Source organism: Colius striatus, chromosome 2 (assembly GCF_028858725.1).
Source record: "Colius striatus isolate bColStr4 chromosome 2, bColStr4.1.hap1, whole genome shotgun sequence".
Lineage (NCBI taxonomy): Eukaryota > Metazoa > Chordata > Aves > Coliiformes > Coliidae > Colius > Colius striatus.
In genome coordinates, this window is record NC_084760.1 from 16,263,189 (window position 1) to 16,288,141 (window position 24,953).

General features: G+C 43.9%; 1 protein-coding gene across 3 annotated transcripts in view; it reads left to right on the forward strand.

The window, feature by feature from the left end:
* OGFRL1 (opioid growth factor receptor like 1) overlaps positions 1–24,953 on the forward strand; it is a 92,748-nt gene that overhangs the window by 51,684 nt on the left and 16,111 nt on the right. For 2 of the 3 annotated variants that reach the window (XM_061990076.1, XM_061990077.1), the window contains exon 1: positions 24,587–24,922. The exons of the other annotated variant lie outside the window; for it this stretch is intronic. In XM_061990076.1, the coding sequence (XP_061846060.1) occupies positions 24,659–24,922 (264 nt within the window). In that variant the 5' untranslated portion in view covers positions 24,587–24,658. Of the gene's footprint in view, positions 1–24,586; positions 24,923–24,953 lie in introns of those variants that run through there. 3 annotated transcript variants of the gene reach the window in all.

A 24,953-nucleotide genomic window follows, 5' to 3' on the forward strand; every position in this document is an offset into this window, starting at 1 on the left:
GGAGTGCAAGGCTAAGGCACGCTCAGAGGTGTACAGCCAGGCCACAGGCTGGCAGGGTGGGAGTAGTGTCAGCATAACAACATTTTATTTACAGAAGTTTTTTAATGCTGCTAAGGGCAGTACCAAATTCTGTGCCAGTTGCTCTGCAGCAGGCATCAGCCCACAGCTTGAGCCAGACTTACTGGAAGACAGTGTCTACCTAAGAGCTAACATTGGTTTTAATGAAATGATGCTAAAGGATGCAAATTTAAAAAAATGTCTTTGTGGAGTTGCAGTTTCTCTTTTCATTTTTCCCTCCTCTCTCCTTTAAACTTTCTCAACCTGAAATCAGGAGACTCACAGAAAAGAGAGAAAACACATTTACATATACAGTAGCTTTTGTTTTTTCCATGAATCTTCTAGTAATACGGTTCAGTCAAAACAAAGACATGAATTTTATCTGTGTCAGAAATAGTCTGGCATACTTTAAAGCCTGGTGACTATTTGCTACCTTAATGTCTTTTTACCTTTTTTTTTGGTTGTATACAGGTTTTATTTCTTTTCAACAAATGTGAATTACTTTTTTTTTTTCCCTTTATGAGTCTGAGAATGTTTCTGTTCATTTCACTAGGAAATGTACAGACCTTTCACTCTGTCTTTTACAGAGCAATGTTGATCTCTTGATATGGTTTCTGGAGGAAGGTATGTGGATGTTGGCTTCTTTGGTTATATGAAGCTATGACCCTTTGTGCTTGCTCTTCATTCCAGGACATTGCTTGCAGCATTACTTATCTGTAAATGCCAACCTGTTGGGGTGATACAGGGGGCATTATACTCTTGTGGCAGTTGTTTTAGAGAAGGGACCTTGTTTTTTCTGAGGCTAATAACTAAACAACAGATTTGGTTTTGTTGTTTTTATAAGAATGACCCAGTTATTGATTTTTAGGCATACATTCAGGCACAATCTTGTTTGTCTTGCAAAATGAAAATGAATGCCCTGAGGACTAACTGCAGATATTCCTGTGTAAGCTAAAGCTTTTTTCTCCAGGATATCCTCCAGCCACCCTGAATACCTCCCCACCACCTAGCAACTGAGTTGATAGTCATGTCCAGTGTTTATCTGTTTTCTCAAAACCCCCTCTACAGGGTACCTTAATACCTTTGATGTGCGGGACACCATTCACCTTCTCTCATGTAGGTTCAGAGCCCTGTATTGCCCAAGTGTGTTGATAGGTACCACGGGATTTTTGTTAGCTTCCTCATCTGCCTGCATATCTTCCTGCAAGTTATTTAAAAGCTAAGAGATCCTCTTCATTGATTAATGGTATCCATGAAGTGGGTGAAATTGGAGAAGCTCCTTAGAGTTTGTAATCCTGTAATCTTTCAACAATTCAAATAATCTTAGTGACCTATGAGAAGATAACAAGCACCAACTGTTTCTGTTTGAGAATCAGTTGGCAAAACCCAACAAATTCGGGAGGAAGAACCCTTCCAGTTGTTTAGGAGGGAAATCAACTTAGGAAAGCGATCAACTGATTTACTTGAAAAGCAGTGACAGTTTCTTCCCTGTTCAGTCAACCTGTGTCTTCAAAAGCACATTTTTCTGATACTGAACTTAAACTGATTGTTTCTTTTGTATTACAGCAGAAACGTTTGTCTTTCATTATTTCTTTTCTCTGAATATTTATGTAGTTATCTGTTTCCTTTAATTCTTCTCTTTGAGCCAAATAAATTTAGTTCTTCTCAGCTAACTTTCAAAGTTATGTTTTTTAATGATAAAGCAGTGTTAAATATAGTTGAAAGCAGACAACATGTGTCTGAGATTTCACAATAAATTAGGCTTTTGGAGACAATAGTGCCCATTTTACTAAGACCAGTAGTTCAATATTATGAATTGGTCCCTTGTCAGAAGTTTTGAGTATTTGAAATAACCACTGGCTTTTAAATATAATTTACTAGTGTTACTGGTATGTAAAAGCCTATTGTCAGACTTTATATAAATTTTCCATCCTGTTTTAATACTAATTACAATCAGAACTTGAATGTTTAACTTTGAAACAGTGAATTAATTTTTCCTTTTGCTTGTTAAACCACTGTGAAATAGCTTGGAAACTCTTGTGACAATTGACATGGGACTTGAAAAGTGTGGCATGTTTCCTCACATCCTGCTCTGGCAATGTTACTGCTGTTCGTTTTTTAGCAAGTGGGGCTGCAGAGAAATCCAGGTTCATCTGTCTTTTCCTGGGGGGACTAGAAGATCCAGGAGAGTATGGGATTCAGAGATTCTCAGCTTCTAAACATTTGTTTGAAGTGCTAGTAACTGAAAAGTTTAATATACTAAATATATTTGCAAAGCCTCTTACAATTTGTGTGCCAAATGATGGTATCCTGCAGTCAGCTTTTTAGAAGGCACTCTCCTGGAAAAGTCATGTAGAAGCTAACAAAGATGTAATGACTACAGTTTGACAGAAATCATGTCTTTGCTCAATTATACATCGCTTCCTATTTGATTTATTCACTGTAATTCTTACACAGAATATTGCTGTCATTACCTGGTGGTATATATAGATCTTCTGTTTAGCTCAGATTCATAGATATTCTGTTGAAATGATGGAAACAATGAGGACTGGAGGTTTATCACTGATTCTTCTCTAATAACTTCACTACTACTGGTTAAGACTTCTGACTGCACTTCATGGCAGTTACTGAGATGACTACCAAGGCTACAAAATATTCCGAAGATGGATCTTTTTCATGGTTTGACCAATGATTTGAGGTTTGCAAACTCAGGCCCTTGGCCACAAGCACTGGATATTTTAAAGCAGGCTCATAATGAGCGATGGAGATTTACCTTTTCCAGGTGACACTCTAGACACATTGCCAATATGTCTACTTTAAATTTACTAAGCAAGTAAGCAATAAAATCAAGTCTACAGAGGTATATAAAACTAGGGTTGCTTGGATTTACTGCCGATAGATACATGATGAGTATGATTAAGAGTCACTTTATGCTGACTTCCTAATAACTCTCTGCTAAAATATGTATTTCAGGCAGTTCTCTTGGCTTTATTGTTACTTTTTAATTTTGGTCTAAAGATTTTTACCAGATGCAATTGTTCCCTTTGGGGCTTATAGGATGCATAAATTTCTCAAGATGAGAGAGTTTCTGTGATTCATTTTTCTTGAGCTCTGTTGGTTAAGATGAAGCTCCTTACCAGTGTCTGTAGTGTTGTTTTTTTACACTGAATTCACTTCTTAAATCTTCAGTTTGATTTGATATTACAGCTTAGACTAAAAAAGTTTCCTTTATGTACGAGTGCAGGAGGTTTGAATAAAGGAAGCCTTATTCCTTACATTGTTGGAAAGAAATTGGGTTTGAATTCCCATGATTTTGTTTGTCTTACAACTGAGTTCAGCCTGTGGTCATGCTGAGAGAAGCTATCAACTGAAGCACTCCACGGAAACCTACTGCCCTAAAACTAAACCTATCTCATTTCATCTTCATTTTCATGGTGAAAGTGATTTAAGGCTCACGTCTTCAAAATAAGTATTAAAACTATGTGCACCTTGCCCATGACATAAAATGTGGCTTGCTTGTACAGCACAGGCAACTGCAGCCCCAGGCCTGTCTGGCTTCTTGCTTCTGGTCCAAAAGGACAATGGTGTCTTGTGAATTAAGTGTCAGAGACACTGGCCAGCCTTGTGTAGATCTAGCTACACTGCAGACTCTAATGTCTAGAAAGACTTCATAGCATAAAAAAATAGAAGTCTGAATTTTGCCATTTCTTAAAAACAAGTGGATGAAAACTCGTACGGGTTTCAGTTTAACTTCCAGTAACAGCCCACAAGAAGAATTTTTGGTCTCAGTTCAGATCCCCAAGCACAGGTGTCCAGTTATTTACTAGATACGCTACTTGTCCTCCAGCTGCTGCTCCAGGGGTCTGTGAGTTTCTCTTAAATCCTGTATCCTCTCTATCAGCTTTGTGTGGGTGCTGAGGTTGCAGTGGTATCTGTTGTGGGTCAAGCTGAAGCAGTCTCCAGGATTTTTTCACTATGTGTGCCTTGGTTTTACAAGTAGGTCACACACTTAGCTCACAGTAAGACGTTTTTAAGTGTCCAGTGTTAGCCAAGATGCCCTCATGCTGTCCTTCCAGTTCCCAGCTACCTCTCCAAAAGGCCACTGGTCACAAACGTGTTCTGTCATATCTGCCAGCCCTGCCTGGACAGCTCTGATACTCCAGAGTATCTCAGTGGTAGTAGACACTGGTTCATTTACAAGTTGATGCCAAAGTAGAGACATGTTGTTACCTAACAGCCACTGCTGTCCTTTTGGGGAAGAGATTGATAGGGACAAACTGGTAACAGCTCATTCTACCTTCAGGAAGCTGTACCTAGTAAGGGAGAGGATTCATTTCACCCAACTTCAGAGTCCAAACTCTTAGCTAGTCTGCAGAAGGAGTCTAGATAACTAGCTTAGTGATGCAAAAACCTTGAAAGGGTTTTGTGCTGAGGAGGTGCCTGACATGAGTGAGATGATGGTACGTGCTTCTTCCTTGTGACTGAAGAGGAAACCTACATGACTAATTTGACTTGCAACCTCAGAGTGTGTGTGTACATGGTATGCTAAACCCCCATGATTAGCCTGCAAGTGTACACTGGGGCACAGCTAGGCTAACTGTCCAGATAGCCCAGCAACTTGAGCATCCAGGGTGCTTTGCGCAGTGGTGTGTCCAGCACTGTGCTGCTGCAAGTGTCTGGGCACTATGTGTGGGACAGCACTGTCGGAAGAAGGTGGAACACACCATGCTTATGACTGCCTGGGAGAGGACTCTTACTGGGTAGTACAGATACGGCTTTAAGACATTGCCATCAAAGACTGGAAGGTAGCTATGCAGGTGTATCCAGATCCATGCCTGGGGAATGCCATCATATGGGTAGGGCTACAGCACATTAAACTATCCCCACTCTGTTCCAAAAACACCACTTAATGAGCTTAATGACTATGCAAAGCCATTTTATGTGAAATTCAATGTGGATTCATCGCTTAAATATTTACCCAGTTTCTCAGGTGGATTTATGGCACATGCCAAGTTCCACATTGATTCTGCTACACTACAGTAGTACTTACCCTCCTTAGCCTTAAGGTTAATGGGAGCTTTTTTTAGAAGGGTTTCGCTAAGCGTGCAATAGAGACATAGTTCCTCTACAGGGAATTGCTTCTACCTCTTGAGAAATCCTCAGGGGCAGATGAAGGCACCTATTTCCTCTTTGTGGCAGCAGAAGTTCCCCGGGGAAAGTCCCGTGGTGCTGGCCCTGGGCCATCTAACCAAGCCTACAAGATTGTTGCCAGTGAGTACGTGATGAACTTCATAGCTGTATGATGGTCTATAAGCTGACTACTGTTTTTGTTCCCCTTGTCATCTCCTCATCCTACTATAGATATATATATATCTACACATGCATAGGCACACAGACATATATTTTTATACATAGACAGACACATACTGTAACAGAGAACGTGGGTGGCTGTTGTCATAGTTGTATTCTGGAAACCTAAACCTAGGCTTTTGGGTTGAAAATGGTGCATAGTGCACAGAGCAGTGGTTCAGCTTTGCCTGCTCTCCCTGTTTGCTTGGTAACCATAGCTACTGTACTTTTCTTAGCAGAAGCAGATTTCTCAGAGATTCCTTCTTGCAGAATTATTGATGTAGAATTACTTCACAAATTCCAGCAGAATGGTTCTGCAATGGAAGTCCAGTCTCTATTATGGAAAAGTTCTTCACTGAAAGGATTGTCAGGCATTGGAAGGGACTACCCAGGGAGGTGGTGGAGTCACTGTCCCTGGAGGTATTTAAAGGACATGTGGATGTGTCTCTTAGGGACATGGTTTGGTGGTGGATGTGGCAGTGCTAGGTTAACAGTTGGACTCAATCCTAAAAGCCTTTTCCAACCTCAATGATTCTGTGATTCTACTGGCTTCAGCCTGTTTTCCAGCCTAACTGCTCAACCCATGAACAAAATCTGGTTACTGGTTTTGGTTGACAAGAGCACCTGACACCAGCCATTGCTAATCTAAAGAAAATATCCCATGGCCTTGGCTTCTGCTGAGTATGTTGATGCTCAGCAGTAAATCTTAAAGGATTTATTACCTTGAATGGTTTTCACCAGCCATGGGAGGTGCAAGTGTTAATAAAGTACATGCCTCTTCATAAACAGCATGCAAGAATTCCAGGTCTCCTGAAGAAGCAGCAAGCTATCAGGGGAGAATAAATCATCACAGGCACTGTGCTACTGATGATTTGTATTCTTGTAGCACCTATTCCTTAGTCCTGAACAGCCACAAAATAAAAGGCATTCCCCTGCCCCAAATGATGGACAATCTTGGCATAACAGAAGGAAAATAGCAGATGGATATAGATGCATGGGGGAATACAGTCAGACGAGGTCAGGATAATGCCAGTCTTAGCAACTGTTGAACTTCAGTGGAATTTTTGAGGCTTCATGACTTTGGATCGTTTCAGTGGAGAGATACAACATGAACATGACTGTCATTGTGTTGTCAGAAAAGAAAAAGAGGAACATTCTGTAATATTTATAGTGTTGAACATGTGACACCCCACCTGGATTCAGAATTCAGCTCTGAGGCCCCCATGAGATTCACATGAACCTGCTGGAGCGAAGCCAGAGAAAGTCCACAGAGATGATCAGAGGGCTGGAGCATCTCTCCTGTGAAGACAGGCTGAGAGAGCTGGGGCTGTTCAGCCTGGGGAAGGGAAGGCTCTGGGGAGACTTTATAGGAGCTTTCCAGTACCTAAAGGGGGCTACAGGAAAGCTGGAGAGGGACTTTACAAGGGCTTAGAGGGACAGAAGAAGGGGTAATGGCTTTAAACTGAAAGAGGGAAGATTTAGATTAGATGTAAAGAAGTGGCTCTTTACTGTGAAGGTGGTGAGACACTGGAACAGGTTGCCAAGAGAGGCTGTGGGTGCCCCATCCCTGGAAATGTTGAAGGCCAGGTTGGATGGGGCTTTGAGCAACCTGGTTTGGTGGAATGTGTCACTGCCCGTGACAGGGAAGCTGGAACCAGGTGATCTTTGAAGGTTCCTTCCAACACAAACTGTTCTATGATATAATAAGTGAGGAAAAGCACTTGGGGTTTTTTTGGTGATACCTATTTGCAATGGGGTTCTTGTGTGAGTAATTCCTTGCTACAGTTGGTACAATTCCCCACCAAAGCAGTGCACTGCCATGAATATAAAAACTAGGCAACAATTCTTTTTGCTTTTCTGTCTTACAGAACATAGCTGTCAAAAATGGACAAAAGCTGGAACACAAAATGTTCCACTCAAACTTGAGGAAGAACTTCTTTACTGTTGAGGTGAGGGAGCCCTGGCACAGGCTGCCCAGGGAGGGTGTGGAGTGTCTGGAGGTTTTCCAAACCCACCTGGACATGTTCCTCTGTGACCTGATCTAGGTAGACCTGTTTCTGCAGGGAGGTTGGACTAAATGATCTGTAGAGGTCCCTTCCAACCCTACCATTCTGTGATTCTGTGAAAAATGCTCTGGCTAGGTGAGAAGGATCCTGCTTGAGACTGATGCCTTAGTGTAGGTCTCTACAGCCTTGCTACTGCTGCTCACTTTAGTAGAGAGCCTTAGCTAACTAGCCATCATATGTCTTGTCTGCCATGAGGCAAATCATTTTTAGGCTTCCAGAGCTGCGTTGGTTAGGTTGTCATTGACTACAGTAGACCTTGTTGGTTAGATTTCCTTCCCACGGAATGTTGTGGAACATGGAGACACGGCACTGAAGTAAACAAACAATGTCTAAATTTCAACCACAGTCCCATTGCGTTCTGTCTCTGAAACTGTCCCTACAAATGTATTTGCCAGCTGAGATGTCCTCAGGTGCCTTGCTTGGCCAACAAATGCTGCTTTTAAAGTGTAGATCTGCCAGGAGCCCTGTGTCTTATCCTGCTGTGCTGCGCATCTCTGCCCTGGACATCTCAGAAGTTACGAGGCACCTGAATTTGGGTAACTGAGTCACGCATGCACACCCCCACTGTCTGTCACTGAGGATCCTGCTTGGAGCCTGTGAACACGGTGTACATCTCTATTCGAGTAACCTCAAGCGTTGGTGTAAGAGCAGCAGTTGAAAGCATGACTTCATAACTATCTCTTACCGAGTGTTGGAAGGATGCTTAGCCCAGCTATATGCAGAGTTAACATCACACTAGGGACAAAGAATTGGATACGGGAGTGGAAGACAGACGATTTTTAGTATCTGGGCCAAGTAGGCAGATATCCTACACAGTATGTTCTCAGCTAAATTCTTTAGGTTACCATGGCATTTACCACAATACCTTGCCAATGCTGTATGCTTGTTTTGAATGCCTTGTCATGCATGTCACATCAGCTGAAGGCTGTATTTGTACTTTGTACTCAGTGACTCAGCTTTGCAGGGAATGGGTATAGCAGGAGCTACCTATCAGGGGACAGTGGTGTGGGCATTTCTGTAGCCTGTGCTGGTGTCAGCCTGGGTGCAAACCTTCTACCTTGGTGGCAAGCCAACCCACCTGCAGCTGGAGAGGCAGGGGTCAGTTCTGCTGCCAGACTGTGGTCTGTGCCATTGGGGCAGGGCTCTGGTACTAATGTGCATTCCACATATTGTAGGGAATAGCGTTGCACAGGCCAGGCAATGGTATCTCACAGAATTTTGCTGAGGCTTGACAGGAACCTGAGGTAAACCTCTCAATTTTCACATCACTCACTTGTATTTTGTCTTAATTCAGAGCTATTTTTGCAGACAAACAGTGTTGCTGTACTGCCATACACTTTCAAAGCAGCGCTTACATGAGCTGAGATCCCCAGTGAGTTACTTGAGGTCAGGAAAGTAGCTCGCCCTGGCTTTGTACGAGGGCACAGCACAAGAAGTTCTTGATTGGGACCAGTGGATGTTATTTTAATGCAAGCCAACAAGAGGTTCAGTTTCAAGGAGAACAGGAGTGATGCTGCTGTTGTGAAGGGTGGGCAGAAGGGAGGATGTAGCTTTTTGTTCACAGCTGAAGCTGGATGATTTTCTCTAAATTGTTATATTGCTTAGCTTTGCTAGTTATCTCCATTCCTGGAGGAAGTAAATGCTTTCAGTAAAAGGATTCTTGGTTATTTTAATGTACACTTCCTTTGCAAATGAATGGGAAGGGTTAGAGAATGAAGAAGCAGCATTACATCAGTGTGTGAAAACTCTTCCATGCAGAGATACCCACAGAGGACTAGAATCGTCTGTGTTGTGTTGTTGCCATGCAGAGAAGTTGCAATTGTATTAATGTCTGATTTTATTTGAGTGAACATAAGAACGGTTTTGAATGAAGACCACAAGGAGTGATTTGCAATTTCCATTTTTAAAGAACATGAAGTATTAAGAGTTGTATTGAATTGTGTCCCTTTTGTTTTGCCTGCAGCATGCAAAAGTTAAAATGCTGTGGTTCCTTGTAGAATTTAGCCTTTCTGTGGGTTTGTGCCGTCTCAGAAATCCAGTGCAACAAAGTTTGAATTTTATAGGCATAGAGTTAAAGTTGTCTCTATGCATTTTTCTCTTAATAACAACTAGTGAGATATCCTTGTTCCAATATACTTCAAAAAGGTTGTTTTGGGTATTTTTTAAGAAATTATATTTAGATCATTTTGTACCAGCTTTGCTTAAATTTAACTCAGAGTAGCCTTCCCAGGAGAGCTCAGTTTTAACCACATACTCAGATTACGCTATGAGCACTTGAAACAGTTTACTAGTTGCTAAAAAGACTATGGAAACATGCCAAATCCTTTCTTTTTTTCAATAGGATTACTAAAGAACAAAGTATGCAAAGTATGTCATTTTTTTTCTTCCTGAGAATCAAAGTGTCCACTTGTTTACAGGAAGGATAAAGGATTTTGTAACTTCCTGAAAGTATGCAAATGAGGAAGACCTCAGAGCTTGTGAAGCAACGGAGACACTTGTAGATAATGTCATACCAAGCAATTCCTGCAGTGGTCACTTGGAGCAGTACCTCTGAGGTGTAGTGGTCTGTTTGGGGTGGGGTTATATCATAGCAGCCCACATGGTGCTGTGCTTTGGATTTGTGGCTAAAGTGGTGCTGGTAATACACCAATGGGCCATTGATGAGCAGTGCCTGCGCAGAATCAATGACTTATCTTTATTCCTCTGTGAGTAGGCTGGAGGTGCACAAGCACTTGGGAAGGGATGCAGCCAGCACAGCTGACACCAATTGGCCAAAGGAATGTTCTACACCATATGGCATCATGCTCAGCAATAAAAACTGAGACAGGAAGAAGAAGGGGCATGGGGTGGCTTCCTAAGTGGCCAGTGTTCAGAGACTGGCTAGGCATTGATCTGCCTATGGCAGGTGGTGAGAGACTTCCTTTGGTTCACTTGTGGGTTTTTTTTCTTTTTCCTTTACCTATTAAACTGTTTTATCTCAGCCCAGGAGTTCTCTCAGCTTTGTTTCTGTTTTCTCCCTCTGTCCTGCTGGAGTCAGGGAACAAGCTAGTAGCTCTGTGTGTGCTTGGCTGCTGGCCAGGGTCAGTGCACCCCAGTCCTTTTTGACACCCACTGTGAGGCTTGAAGGGTTAAAGATAATGGCAGATTGGATCAAAGTGTGCTAAACTGCATTTACAGCTGTTAAAGATATTTAACTGTTACTGGTACTTGCTGTTGCTGGTTCTCATGATGGTATATTTGCTCCTTCACTTCCCTTACCTGCTCTGTTACTTGTTCCCTTTCTTGCTATATATTGAATTTCCAGGGCTTGTTAATGGCTCCTTTCAGATTTTGCTGTTTTCCATGTTGTCACTTTGGTTTGCCTTGCCTGGGAAACCTATGATAAAAGCCCAGTCTGATATTTGGCTCTTGCATCACTGACCTTCCAGTCTCTGGGGAACCATTTTATGGAGACAGGAGGAAGGTGCAACTGCTGCTGTCCTCTGGGAGCCTCTTTGTGAGGAGTGAAGAACAGCACCTTCCTCTTCTCCTACAGAGTTGATGTTTCCAGTCTTATTGTCATGACCACTCAGTTTCCTGAACATCCCTATGCTATCAGAGCTCTTATGTGGATGTGGGCTGTGAATCTGATCTTGTTTTCTTGTAAGAGTAGCCAACTGGTAGGGAATGTGACACAGGAGTCTGCCCTGAGGCAGACAGTTCCTGAGTGGCAAGCTATGTAGGAGAATTTAAACAGTGTACAGGTCAGGCTAGGATGGAGTTAACTTTCTTCGTAGTGGTGCTGTCTTTCGGGCCTGTGGCTAAGACAGTGTTGGTAACTCACCAAAAACCTACAGGACCAAATGCTCCCAGGCAGTCCCCCATCCAAGTCCCACTCCTGGTCTGCCTTTTCCAAAGTGTTGATCAAAATCATTAAGCCAATTTCAGTATGCTCCAGGCCATCTTGGTAGAGCCTTGGTTAGTGGTGTACCATCTCATAATTAAAAGATTTAACCTACAGTATTTTCCTTTGGACTGGGACCCCAGTAGAAATAATAATACTTTATTATCAGGTGTGCAATATTACTTCTCAGCAGGATAACTGGTGCACTCAGCTGGGTTGGTTGTGCTGGAAATGATCTTTGTGCTTTGTTTTGCAGTTTGTGGTGTTCTTTTGCAGCTATGTTACCTGGTAGGTAACAATGTCACGGTTAGTTCACTACAATTTATGCTTGGATGAAGTCCTGAAGCTGTGCTGCTATAAACAAAATCCCACGGGTGGCTGTATTTTGAATTTACTGGCCATCTCAGATACACTAACTTTGTAGGTCTGGAAGAGTAGTTGGTATTCAGCAGGTATTTTGCATCATCAATTCACTGCTTCATGCCTTGTGCAGGACTTGTTTTGGCCTTTATTTAATGGATGTTTCCTTTGTTTAAGTAGTGGATGTTGGAAACCTAGCCTACAGTTCATTTAGAGGTTATTAATGTCATTGACTGAAAGTTAGTGAGTAAGCTAACTTAGCTGTCTCAACTTCCTTAGCAGGTAGAAAAAACTAATGGCAGGCCTGAAAGCAGTCGGTGTTGAGGACCTGACACCCACACTGTACAAATGTTAAGGAGTTTTTTTCCTTCAGAACAGTCCTAATCTGGTCCCACGGACTGAACACCCATTGCCTCAGGAGTGTATTGGGTACACTCCCAAACTTCATCTTCTGGTTCACTTGACCTAAAAGGAATAAAGTTCATGTTCTCTGAGGCTGTGTAAAATGAATAGTGTGAACCAAAGCCCAGTAGGTAGAAAGACTCAGAATTTAGCTTTAGAAGTTCTCTTGTAATCTAGACTAAGTCATTAATAGCCTCAAAAGCACTGAAGTCAGATTACAGTTCTGAATGTCTTGTGGCAGTTTCCCCATAGAGCAAGCCTATGGAGACCCAGGTTTGGGTAACTTTAGGTCTTTACAGTGTAAATGTCTGCCTATAAGTAAATCAGTTGTTCTCCCCTTACAGAAAAGAAAGAGGCACTTCATCAGGCCTAACATAACTGTTAGGATTAAATGATTAATGACCTAAAAGTTCAAGTTTTTCTCCCCTGACTCTAAGTGGACTTTGAGCAACCATGCTGTAGATGTCCAAAGCTGCATGAGAAGCCTTTCCTTACCTGAGCCAGACTTCAGAGATGTTCTTGAGGATTCCTCTTGATGGTTGAGGTGTTATTTGTCAGATTGAATCACTTGTCTCGTTTTCTGTTATTTTCATACCCAATGTGCTAATGATGACTTCTTTCACAAGTTTGATTCATTTCCTGGTGTTTTCTGCCTGGCACCAAATGTCTCACAAATAAATTGGCCATCACTAGTTTTGCCCCCATGATCTGAGCTCTGATCCCATTCAATCTCAGGACTGCATACAGAAATACTGATGCTGGAATGAGGTTTAATTTATATCTTGGTGGATGGCTGACAGCATTGATAGCCTGCAGCATATTAACATCATGAATTATCAAGCCCCCTTAAAGGAATAATGAATGCTGCTTACCCTTACTTTCTGCCAAAACCATTCCTTTGTAATGTAAATGAAAGAACACACCAAAGCAGTTAAATACATGTCCCACTGCTGTGTCTGCTCACACTGGTGGTGCTGAAAATGACTGTTCCTGTTTTATCTTTTCAGCCCCATCATGATGCTTACACTACCATGGATGCTTTATTTTTAACTCTTGTGTGCCCTCAGACCTGTCAACTATTTCTCTGCTTTCCCTTTCCACAAGTGGTGTTAGAGGGAGACCAATTTGGCAGAAAGGTAATGCAGATTTATTGTTCTCATCTGGAGCAGAACAGGTTGGTGATCATTGTATTCTAGAAACTGCAAATACCTGTGTGAGGGTGAGCTGCATGTGTCAGTTTCAGTCAGCCTCCTTAAAAAACAGCCAGAACACTCCATATTTTTCCTCATGCATGGCTGGCTGTCTTCATTTTGTTTTCATCCCGATTCCTTTGTAGAATTCATTTAATGAGCACAAACATGCAGCATGGTTTCATCAGGTTATCTCCTGATCTTAACTTGCAGCTTCCCACTACAAAGAAACATCACTACAAAGCACTGCCAGCCAGGAAATGCCATTGCTGGAATATTCTTAAGAAAACACAATTGGGTTTTGTCCTTTTTAATATCAATTTCAAGAATAAAAATTGCCTCTGATTTGTTAGCCATGCATTTCTGTTGTAGGATGAATATGGGCATCTTTGTTAGGTTATGACAAGGATGATGCTAAGTATATTGCTTAGTTGCTCTTGTCCTCTTGATAAGGATCTTCCTGTCCCATGAATAAGCAGTGTTTACCCAGCAAAGCTGCTCCTTTCTTCCAGTCCCTGACCTGAACCAGTCATTTTCTTTTTTTGGCTGTCCTCAGCTCTGCCTCAATCTGCTGAGTCCAGATTTCGCTGTGCTCTTTTGCCTGTGTCCAGGTTTATGTTTTGTTTCCTAATGACCTTTGCTTGACAGTGTTTTTTAACAGCTTAAGCCGCTGTTAATTCTGATTTTGTCTGTAATTGTGGTGACAGTGTGGGGTGTTTGGGTTTTTAGTTTTGCTTTTTAGCGGTTTTTTTAACAATGCCATTGATTGACGCTTGTAATTTGCCCTCTCTTGTTCATCCACACATCCTGGAATTTCCCAGCTCACTTGTTGGGTTTTGGGCTGGGTTTTTTTTGACAAACTGACTCCTTCCAAATCCATCTGTAAGCAAACACCTGGATATGATGTACTGAAGGAAGACAAAGCACTCATCGCATTTTAGCACATGATCAATATTTTGCTGGCCTACTTTGCCACATGCAAAAGTACAACGAGGTGCTTGTTTAGCCATCTCTTTATTTGAGAGAGAAGTGAGCCAGTTGGGATCCACAGGTTCATTCAGCCTGGTCAAACACTGATGGGAAAGAATAGCAATGCCTTTCCCGAGCACATCAAGGGCTGCCTGTACTCCAGCTGCCAGGTGGCTTCACTCTGTAACATGGCACATTATGAAATGGAACAAGCTAATTCTGGAATCCTGCACATGCTCACTGTGGTTGGATAATTTTGCTCACTGCATCAGATTCCTGAAGTGAACATTCATTACCGTTATTTGTCCATACAGAATTCAGATTCTCCATATCAGGAAAAGATCTGCCCTATACCTTGTTAGCTCTCCAGTGTCACTAGAAGCAGAATTTCATCTCTTTAAGCTTACCATCTGGCATGCTAGATTGAGATGGCAGGAATACAATGTATTGGTGGCATTTTGGAGCTGAAGGGGGAGAGGCTTTTATGGGCTCTACTAACATATTTTCTTCAGAACAGAACGCGACAACAGCATTATGATGAGGCGGTCCTGTTGTGCTCTAAGGAAAACTGTGGTAAACAATATCATGTGGGCAACAAGTAAGCTAAAAAACCCCACTCCTTTCATTCCAGAGTCTGTGGGCAACAACAGCTTACAGTTTTCTCTGAAGCCCACATTGTGCAAAGTATAACCTGCTCCAGTCCCATCTCAAGTCAGGTTTGTGACACACACTGTTGGCCATTTCTTGCTCCTCATCACTCCAAAGTAGTTGAATTCTTTAACTGTGCAGTCTTGTTCCTTCAGCCTGCCCACCCTGAAGTCACCCAGAAATTGGCAGGTATGGGGAAGGGTCACTCTGAGATGCCATCAGAGAGTAACAGGCAGGGCTGATGAGAGAGACAACTCTGTCCCAGTGTGGCTGTGGAGCTGGATCCATGTTTTAATGCTATGCTGAACAGTTTAACTAAGTGAACTAGCCCAAATAGTTGCAAAAATCACCAGGCTTGTGATAAGTAAATGAAAGCCAATATTGTTTGTGGTTTCTGTTTCTGGTTGTGTGTGTTTGCTTGCTTCTATATCTCAGTCTATGTGTGTTTTCTTTAATCACAAGCTAAAAGCCCTGTGGAGCATCGGTGACCTAATTAAAAATGGCTCCCCTGATAAACTTCTTCACTAGTTTAAGTATTTATAGAGGTTTTCTACAAATGACATACAAAACATGGTATGAAAAAGGATGAAAAGCAGATGGTGGCAGAGTCACTGCCTGCAGTTGTCCCACTTCTGTTAATTGGCCTTGTGCCAGCCTCTGGGTAGAAGTAACTCCTGAGGGGTTTGTCAGAGATCAATGATTTGAGGCGTTTTCAAATTATCCATGATGAACTCTGTGAAATCCACAATTGTCTGCCCAAAAGCGACCTACAGCATGGCACAAACACATGTTGTGTAACATGGACTTTTTTTGCTTGTATGGATCCTCTGAGTCACATCAATCTTGACGTCAATTAGGTCTTTGAAATCCTGACTATGTACATTCACACACACACAAAAACTCCATTAAGAAAGAACAAGCCGAGTCTGAGGTCTTGAAATAATGGTTTACTGGCAATATCTTTTAAAGAGATAATATGAGCTCCCAGTCTAGTCACAGTGAAGTATTGCTGCTTGTGCATGCTTTTCTTCCAGCTGGCAGAGGTGGGCCCAATATGTGATGGCTGTACATTTGTACTGCCAGGCTGCACTTGCAGGGAATGCCCTGACTTGATGTAGCCTTGAAGTAAGGCCCTTTAGCCCAAGCAGAGCAGAAGAGGATTCATTATTGCTTCCTAGTTATGGAAGGGGCTCTGCACAGCTCCTGCTGTGTTTAGGTGAGGAACTAAAGAACAATGACATATCAGGGCTATAACAATGCTATGATCTTGTTATAGCCTTTCATACTTTTCTATTGGTCACAGAGCCAAAGACTGGATTTTCATTTAAAGACCAAGGAGGAAGCACTTCTCTTGTTAGTCTCTTTATGATCTTAGGCATAAGAAATTCAATAGGGTCTGGCAGGAAGGTTAAAACCCTGTCTCTTCCTAAAGAGATTTGAACTCTGAGTTCCACATACCTGGCAACAGATATTCTGAAAGAAGAGTCCTCTCCATATCTCACTGGAGGTGTGCTCTGTGGCATGACCTAATTAGAGATATCCTTCATGCCCGGGAAAGGGATGCTCACCACTAGTTCAGATGGGTTCCCTCTCCTGTTCCTGTGGGAAGCTGGGTGTTCTATTCAAAATTCAATAGTATCAGAAAACTTCAAAAGACTGAGATTTGGTCATGCCATCCAGCTTTTTCAGTTTGAAGGTCTGGTATCTAAACCTGAGTTTGGCTAGGCTGTGTCTTCCTATATGATCAGTAGATACATGCAACTCTTTAGTGATTTAGCTTACACAGTTTAAATGCCTGTCTTAGGATGATATAGATCATCTTCTGTAGGTGCCCATTTTTCTCCATGGACTACACAAGAGCTGTTGTGTGATTAGCTCATCTACATGTTAGATGCCTCGAGGCATATAAATCCCTCCAATGAAAAACCTGCTCAGGCTTAAGAAGTATGTCAGTCTGCGTCTCTAGTTAATGTCCCAGAGAAGAGAGTCACACAGTTTTGATGGTCTTGAGCCTACTCTGAGTACACTGATAAGTCAGGTCCTACAACTGGCACGGGTAGAAAGTTTAGGAATTCCTGAAGTTCAAGACAGGAGGTACTGTGCGCTGTCAGAATAGAAATGTCCATTTACAAGTCTGATAGCAAAAACAGTCTGTAGTACACCTTCTCAACAGAAATATGGATGCTGGGAGAGATCAAGGACAGGATTGAGTTTGTAATAAACCACCTAACTTTAGTTGTTAACAAATGCCTACAAGCTAATTGGGCTGTAAGTGTCCATTAGATAAACAGAGCTCTGGTCAAAACAGTCCATGCAGCTTTCAAAGTGATTCAGCCAACCAACACTTTGAGGTGTCCTCGAGGAGCCAAGACATTTGCATGGGGCTGGCAGCTAAACCATAGGATCTACGAAGCCAACAGAGCACCAATGCCCTTCTGCAGCAGAGGATGGATAAATCAAGGGATCTCCTAGGATGCTTGAATGCCTACATTTGGGCTTCCTAATCATGCTCCTGGCTTGCCTTTCAGGGAGAAGAGTCTCTGTTTAGGTTCCAATGACAAACTTAGTAGCTTGCCTGGTGCAGTCCAGAAACCCTTCAGCAAAACTTAATGGCATCACCTAACCCTGTGTGAATTTCTGGCAACTAAATGTCATTTCTTATCCACGGTGTCAGGCAGCTGACCTGCTGCTGATGGCACCATAGTCAAGCACTGCTGCAGCAAAGCTGAGCATGCCAACCCAGGCAGCTGGTTTCATCATAAGGCTGATGTAGGGCCCTAGCTGTAAATCAGGGGTTGCTGCACAGCGGCTCATCGAGACCATATTGCATCCTACAACTGGATTCATTTCCTCTCAAGAAACTGGGTGCAGTCCTGTGCTGTGTTTGAGAGGCCAGTCTGGGAAGAATTTCAGGGACTTACGGACTAGACTGAGACTATTTCTCTGACCACCTAGACAGACCATCTTAAGTTAATACACTCTTTTATTAGCTCTCCTGGGCTTACCTTGTCTGTGACCTTTTACAGAGCTAGTACGAGACTCTCCAATAAATAGGGTGGTAGTTAATGTCTTCAGGGTTGTAATCATAACCCAACAAAAATGGAGAAAGTTCCACTGGCTTTAGCGAGCTTAACACAGTGATCTGTAATGTCTAGCATGATCTATGTAAAGTCTTTTCTTCCTTACAAATCAATTTCAGATTTCAATAGAAACAAATTTACACAAATACTCAACCTGACTTCTGAGTTTCCAGTTAGTTAATCCCTTCCAGTGACATTCACTAGGGGAAAATTATGGACAACTTTATAAATGATGTTCACTTTCTATAGATACTACATCAGGCTTGGCATTTAGCAACGTAGGGTACTACTGAACTAAAGAAGAGAAGTAAAATTAACCATAGTCAGATATTCATTGAGAATGCCCAGTTCCTTTCAGTAATAAGCCAAGACGATCACAAACCCCATTTAAATACCAGTCGGGAACAGCTATTGCATACAGTCAGACATACCTGTCTGACTTTGGACACCTAGAATCATAGAATGGTAGGGGCTGGAAGGGACCTTTAGAGATCATCTAGTCCAACCCCCCTGCAGAAGCAGGTTCACCTAGATCAGGTCACATAGGAACATGTCCAGGCGGGTCTTGAAGACCTCCAAGGAAGGAGACTCCACAACCCCTCTGGGCAGCCTGTGCCAGGGCTCCCTCATCTCACAGTGAAATAGTTTTTTCTTATGTTTAAGTGGAACTTTTTGTGTTCCAGCTTCATCCCATTACCCCTTGTCCTGTTACTGTCTACTATAGAAAAGAGGGATGTCCCAACCTCCTGACACCCACCCTTTAGATATTTATAAATGTTAATAAGATCACCCCTCAATCTCCTCTTCTCCAGACTAAACACCCCAGTTCCTGCAGCCTTTCCTTGTAAGCCTCATACACCTGCTCATATACACCTTGGTGTCCAAATATATTCAGACCCTTGTCCAAACGATTGTTAACTTCCAGATATTTCTGTTGTATTGCTGCCTTTCTGCATTTTGAAAATCTGCCTTTGTATGTTTAAGTAGCCACTATGAATCGTGTCACATTATCTCGATGAAATGTCATTGTACCAACATTATTTATATTGCCCTCTTCTGCCATTCACCAAAGTGGTTTTGTAGTTTATTTATACTCCCTAAGGATGCATAATCCCTCCCAGCTTTATATCATCTTAATATTAGGTTGGTAAGATTCTCCACAGTTGTTAATTGACCTCTCTAGTACCCAATGCAAAACTTCCTCCCAAGATAATGATGGAGTATTGCAATTACCTCATATTTAATTTTTAATACAATTTTACAGTTATCACACTGATGTACATGCAGCATTAGCTTCCAAAAAGTGATGTGGTTTCACGTCCTTGTAAAACCATGTTCCCCTGAAAAAAAAACCCAAATATTTTTTACTATTCCATGCTGATTAAAGTATATATACATTAATGCATATCATCAGAAGTCACACGTAAGCTTTATGAAAGTCTCTATTTGCTGTACAGTGGTTTGCAGTTCTATTGTTCCTCAAAAATGGGTGGGGTAAGAACGCCTCAGGCCTGTGTTAGGCAGAAGTCAAACTATTTGATCAAAACAAGTCCTCCTGGATTTAGCACTTAGTCATCTTCTGTTGTATTGGCATACTTTCATGAACCCGAGTGACCAAAATTTACCACTTTTTTATATTAAGATATGTCATGTGGGAAACTTTTCAAGCTCTCAGATACCACCCTAAGAAGCCATGTGAGGTGCTAGAGCCTCTTCATGAATTCTAACTGCCTCCAGATCACAACCAGAAACAACATTAAGCTGCAACTGTGGGTCGTGGTTTAGGCCCAGCTGGCAATGAAGCACCATGGCAGTCTCCTGCTCACTGCCCCCCATCCACCCACATCCTCATTAGGACAGTGGAGGCCCCAGTGAGATGGGAGGAAAAAGATAACCAAGGTTGTTGTGAATTAAGACAAGAGCAGGGAGGGCTCACTGCCAATTACAGTTCTGGGCAAAACAGACTCCAGTACTCGACTTAGAGAGGAAAGTAGGAAAGTTTGTTCTACTGCCTACAAGAAACAGAACAGAACAAAAAGCAAAAACAGAAATGAGAAAATTACAACCAGCACTTTAAGATCTCCTTTTCCCATCCCTCCCTTCTTCTCGGGCTCAACTCCCTGCTCCCAGTATCTCTATCTCCTCCCCTCTCAGTGGCACAGGGTGTAGGGAATGGGGATGTGGTCAGTCTCTCACAAATGGTCTCTGCCATTTCTCTCTTCTCAGAGGACAGCTCCTGGCATTCTTCCCCTACTCCAACACGTGGTCCCTCCCACGGGACACAGTCCTTAATGACTTTCTCTGGGGTGAGTTCCTCCCAGCAGCTACAGCTTAGAATCACAGAATGGTAGGGGTTGGAAGGGACCTTTAGAGATCATCTAGTCCAACCCCCTTCTGCTCACAAACTTCTCCAGCATGGGACTCCTCTGCAGCCAGCAGCATTCTGGGCACCTCCTGCTGCAACGCTGCCCTCCCACAAATTCATGGCCTCCTCTGGACACAGTCACTACCCCTGGCATGGGATCCTCCATGAGCTGCCAACAAATCTCTGCCTCACCATTCCTGTCCACAGGATGCAGGGAGACATCTTGCCATTTCCTTAGGGGATGCAGGGGAGCCTCTGCTCCAACCCACCTCCTTCTCTCTTCCCTCACTGACCTTGGGGTCTCTCCTCCAACTCCATCCACCACTACCAGCCAGAAAATGAACAGGAAGAAAGAACAGGAAGAACTCTCCTCTTCTGGCTCCTTCTTCTTAAAAGGAGAGTTTCAGGCAGCTTCTTGCAGAAGCCATCTTTACAGCCCCTTCCTTGTTACCAGAAATGGCTCCACACAAACCCAGGGCACTGTGAAAGGAGATGTTGTTCATGGGCAAAATGCAAACAACTGGTAAAGTGCAGATCTGCCTCACCACATCCAAAGCCTAGAGCATTATCTCAGCTGCCCTTCTGGGCAGCTGAGAGATAGTTGTGATGACCAAAATAGTAGATGACTCTTTTAGCAGAGGAACTCTTCATCCCTCATTAAGCAGCACAATAGCACGGCCAGGTCTCAATAGGCACAAAGTAGATGCCCCATTGGTGACTTTTGCTGGATGTTGATCTACATAAGAGCTGTTTAATCTTCCTTTCCTGAGCAAACTCACTTAGAAAACTCACTGCCCAATGATAAGCTAAAGGATGAAAAGCAATTGCATGAGAGCTGACTACAGCTAAATCAGAAATAATTTGTATGGGTATTTGAAACATTTGGAAGGCTTGCATCTCTGGTGCCACTGCCTTAAAGGGCCGTACCAACAAGCAGTTAATTCAGTTTCTAATTTGAGAGTTCTTCTACCCTACCCACTGATAATAAGCTCCTTTATAGCAGTGAATAACGCCTTACAACATTTCTGGTTGGCTAGGAAAACCTGCACCACCCTGGCAGTCCAACACCAGTCAGCTAGGCTTCAGCCAGCCTCATTTCTGTCACTTCTGATGTAGATTGCAAGCAATATGGTCTAGCTATCAACTCTTAAGAAAGTCAAAAAATACATCCCAGTACTTCACAAAAGTCCATCACATCACCTCAACACCATGAACTACTGTAAGTCAGTCCAAGCAGCTTTCTGCTCTTGGCACTCGCTTCCTATAGCAATAAGGAGTCAATTAATTTGACTTATCAGTTGTCTGAGAGCCAGATCCTTGAAAAATCCTTCTAAAGCTCTGTGATAAGATTTGGCTGATGATTTCACTCAGGTAGAATTGAACTTGCTCTATTAAGGTGCAGTTGTTTGCACAAGACGTGAAGATTTCTTGCAGACAGATCTTTAGTTGGTGGGGTTAATTGCCATGCAAACTGAGAATCATCAAAGCCTTCACCCAATTTTCAATGCATGCACAAGGCAAGCTTTTGAGGCTGCACCATTCCCAGTATAAATACAGTCAACGTGAGGGAGTACTGACAAAAGCTGTGGCAGGAGAGAGGACGCAGAGCTGGTCTGTACCAGGAGCAGGGCACATTGGTCAATGGAAGCAGTTAGTCAGCAGGCAGTTGAGATAAAGGGCGCTAGACATCAGGAATTCTTAAGTCAGTTCCTTCAAACTATGCCAACAGCATGGGAGGAGATACTGTGGAAGCAGAAAACAAATCTGCCTTCTGTCCAAATAAGGCCAAAGAAGAGGGAACCTTCAACAAATGTGAGACACAAGCGTGGGTTTTATAAAAGGCTGTGTTCCCCCAGCTGCAGCTCTAGCGTCCAGCCTTACTGCTTGTCCTCTCACAACTTCACTTGTGCCTTCTTCATGGGAGATTTTTAAAATTCAGTATTAAAACACTGTCCACTGGCAAGAATGAAGCTGAACCTTCCTGCACACTAAGTGCATTCCTGGGTATCACTTTTCAAAAAACTTCCAGGACAGCTCAAAATCCTACAGCAAAACGTCACAAGGATGATGAGAGCAATGTAATGGCTTTCATGCTAGGTAAGACTGAAGAGTGTAGGCCCTTTCCTCTTGGAAGAAAAACAATAGGTATGGAAGTGACAGAGGTCTGTAGGATTGTGAATACCATAGAGGCAAATAGAGAACAATCCCACTCTGGTTATCTGTAAATACAAGAAACAAAAAGAACTGACCAGCATCAAAGGAAATGATAATATTTTATATGATAAAAGATATAGTAGATAACATGTATTTAAGCTAGGTAACACTGTTTTGCTATATAATAGGGGTCAAAAGTGTATGTAAATGATGTAGGAACAGGTCCATTGACAGTTGTTAAAGACTCAGATGCAATGTTTTGCATTGCTTTCTAAAGCTTTGATTTTTCATAACCTGGGAAGATATGTCAGGGTAAAGAATGTTAAGTAAATGTCCTGTTTCTTAAATCCTTCAGTGTCCCTAAACAACCATTTCCAACACTAGAAGAGTGAGCAAGATTGACCAGTTTGTGTATGTTGTCCCAACCATTATTGTGGAACGGGGATTGCCTCTGGTACTGGAGCTAAACAGAAGCGGAGAGAGGGGCTGAATGTTGGAGCGGGGATCATGTCTAGGACCACCATGTCTGATCTTGGACTGAGTGGAAGTAGCTGGGCCCTGAGGAGGGCAGGGGCTGACATGATGGTGACTAAGGTGTGTTGGAAAGGCTGAACGGGCTTTATTATTCTCCGTGAAGAGCAGAGGAGGATGAGAATGGCCTTGGCTGAGGCAGGTGATCATGGGGCAAGCCAGAGGCCCACACACCTAAGGCAGATGAAGCCACGACACAGGCTGGTAGCTCAGCCATACAGCTGTGGCTGCATCTAGATGAGCTGCAATGCCAATTAAGCTTGCCTGAAGCAGGGCCCAAAAACCAGGGTATCCCTAGGGATCTCCTGCCCTTGGTGCCAGGTCCCAATGAACCTGAAGGAGGGTTATGTGTGAGAGTGGTATGAATTCACCTGAGCATGATGCTGTGGCAACTTGAGTTCAAATAATTGAGAGGAAACTGGGAAACAAGAAGATATAGGTGATGCCACTTGTACACTGATGACCCTGACATTCAGTTAAAATGTTGGCACCTGCCCTAGAAAAGGACGCTAAAACATGAAAGCAGACACAGAACATAAAGGCACAAAAATGAGTGAGGGAATGGGGAGGGTAATTTGCTGTGAGAGGCTTAAGAAGCTTGACCTGTTTGATTTACCAACAAGAGGACTAAAATGACTTGATGATAGTGCACATCTTTAAGAGCAGTCAATATACCAGACAGCACAGAACTGTCTTTGAGGAAAAGGCAGAAATCTTTGCGGGTGAACTGAAGCCTGACAACTCTGGTTAGAAATGAAGAGCACATTTTGAATCATCAAGGCAGGAGCAGTCCTTGGAACGAGGCGCCAAGCTTTCAGCTCATCAGGCCTTCACTCCAGGCAGTCTTTCTGTCCAAAAGGCATGCTCCAGCCAACTACAAAATACACTGCCACAGCCCCTGCCAAATCTGACCTCGAATGTCACGTCAGTTCTATTCCCAACCTCTCAGAGGGTTTGGGAGCAGCTGAAAAGAGCTGCTTACCACATTACTGCCTCCTCTGTTCCCATGTCCTCTGGCACTCGGATATTTCTTGTGGCCAACCTCACCACATCCCTTCTCATGCCCAAAGGACAACGCATGCTTACACACAGTGGGTAACACGACCACTTCTGCCCCCAAATAAGCATCTCTCTCACGGGCTGCTGCTCTGGAGCAGCCGCCATCCTTGCTCTTCTCGTGAAACATCCACACCCACCTGCTCTTCGTATAACCCTTTACGGGACACCGAGGTCTCCCGCAAGAGAGGATATTCCCTGCGAGCCCCGAGGGGATCTCCGCCGTCTCCCTGCGCAGCGCGGCTCTTCCCGGGGCGGCGGCAGCGCCGCGACCGCCCGCGCGTGGCTGCCCCCCTGGAGCCGGTGCGTGCCGGGCAGCACGCGTGGCCCGCCTGTGCACGCGTGGCCCCGCCACAAGTCCCGGACCCGCCGACTCCGCCCCGCGCGTGTCCGTGGGCTGGGGCCGGGCGGGGAGCAGCCCCGGCCGCGCCGCCCCGCCCCGCCCCACCATGCCGCAGCCGTAGGCAGCCCGCGGCCGCTCCCAGCCCTCGGCCTCCGCGGCCTCCGGGCGGCGCGGCGGCGGGCACGGCCCGGCCCTGCCCTGCCCGATGGGCAGCCTGCTGAGCGGGGTCAGCTTCAAGGAGCCTACCACGGTGGAGGACTGCGACTCCACCTGGGAGACCGACTCGGAGCCCGAGGCGGCGGAGCCCGGCGGGGAGCCGCGGCGGCAGGAGGGGGTGTGCACCGCCGCGGGAGGCGGGGAAGAGCCGGCCGAGCTGCCCGCCGCAGACTGCCGGCCCCCGGAGCCGCCGCCGTCCCCGTCGCCCGAGGAAGGGGAGCGGGCGGAGGCGGACGCCGCCGGCCCCGAGCAGGTAGTGCCGGCGGCCGGGCGCGGCCCCGCAG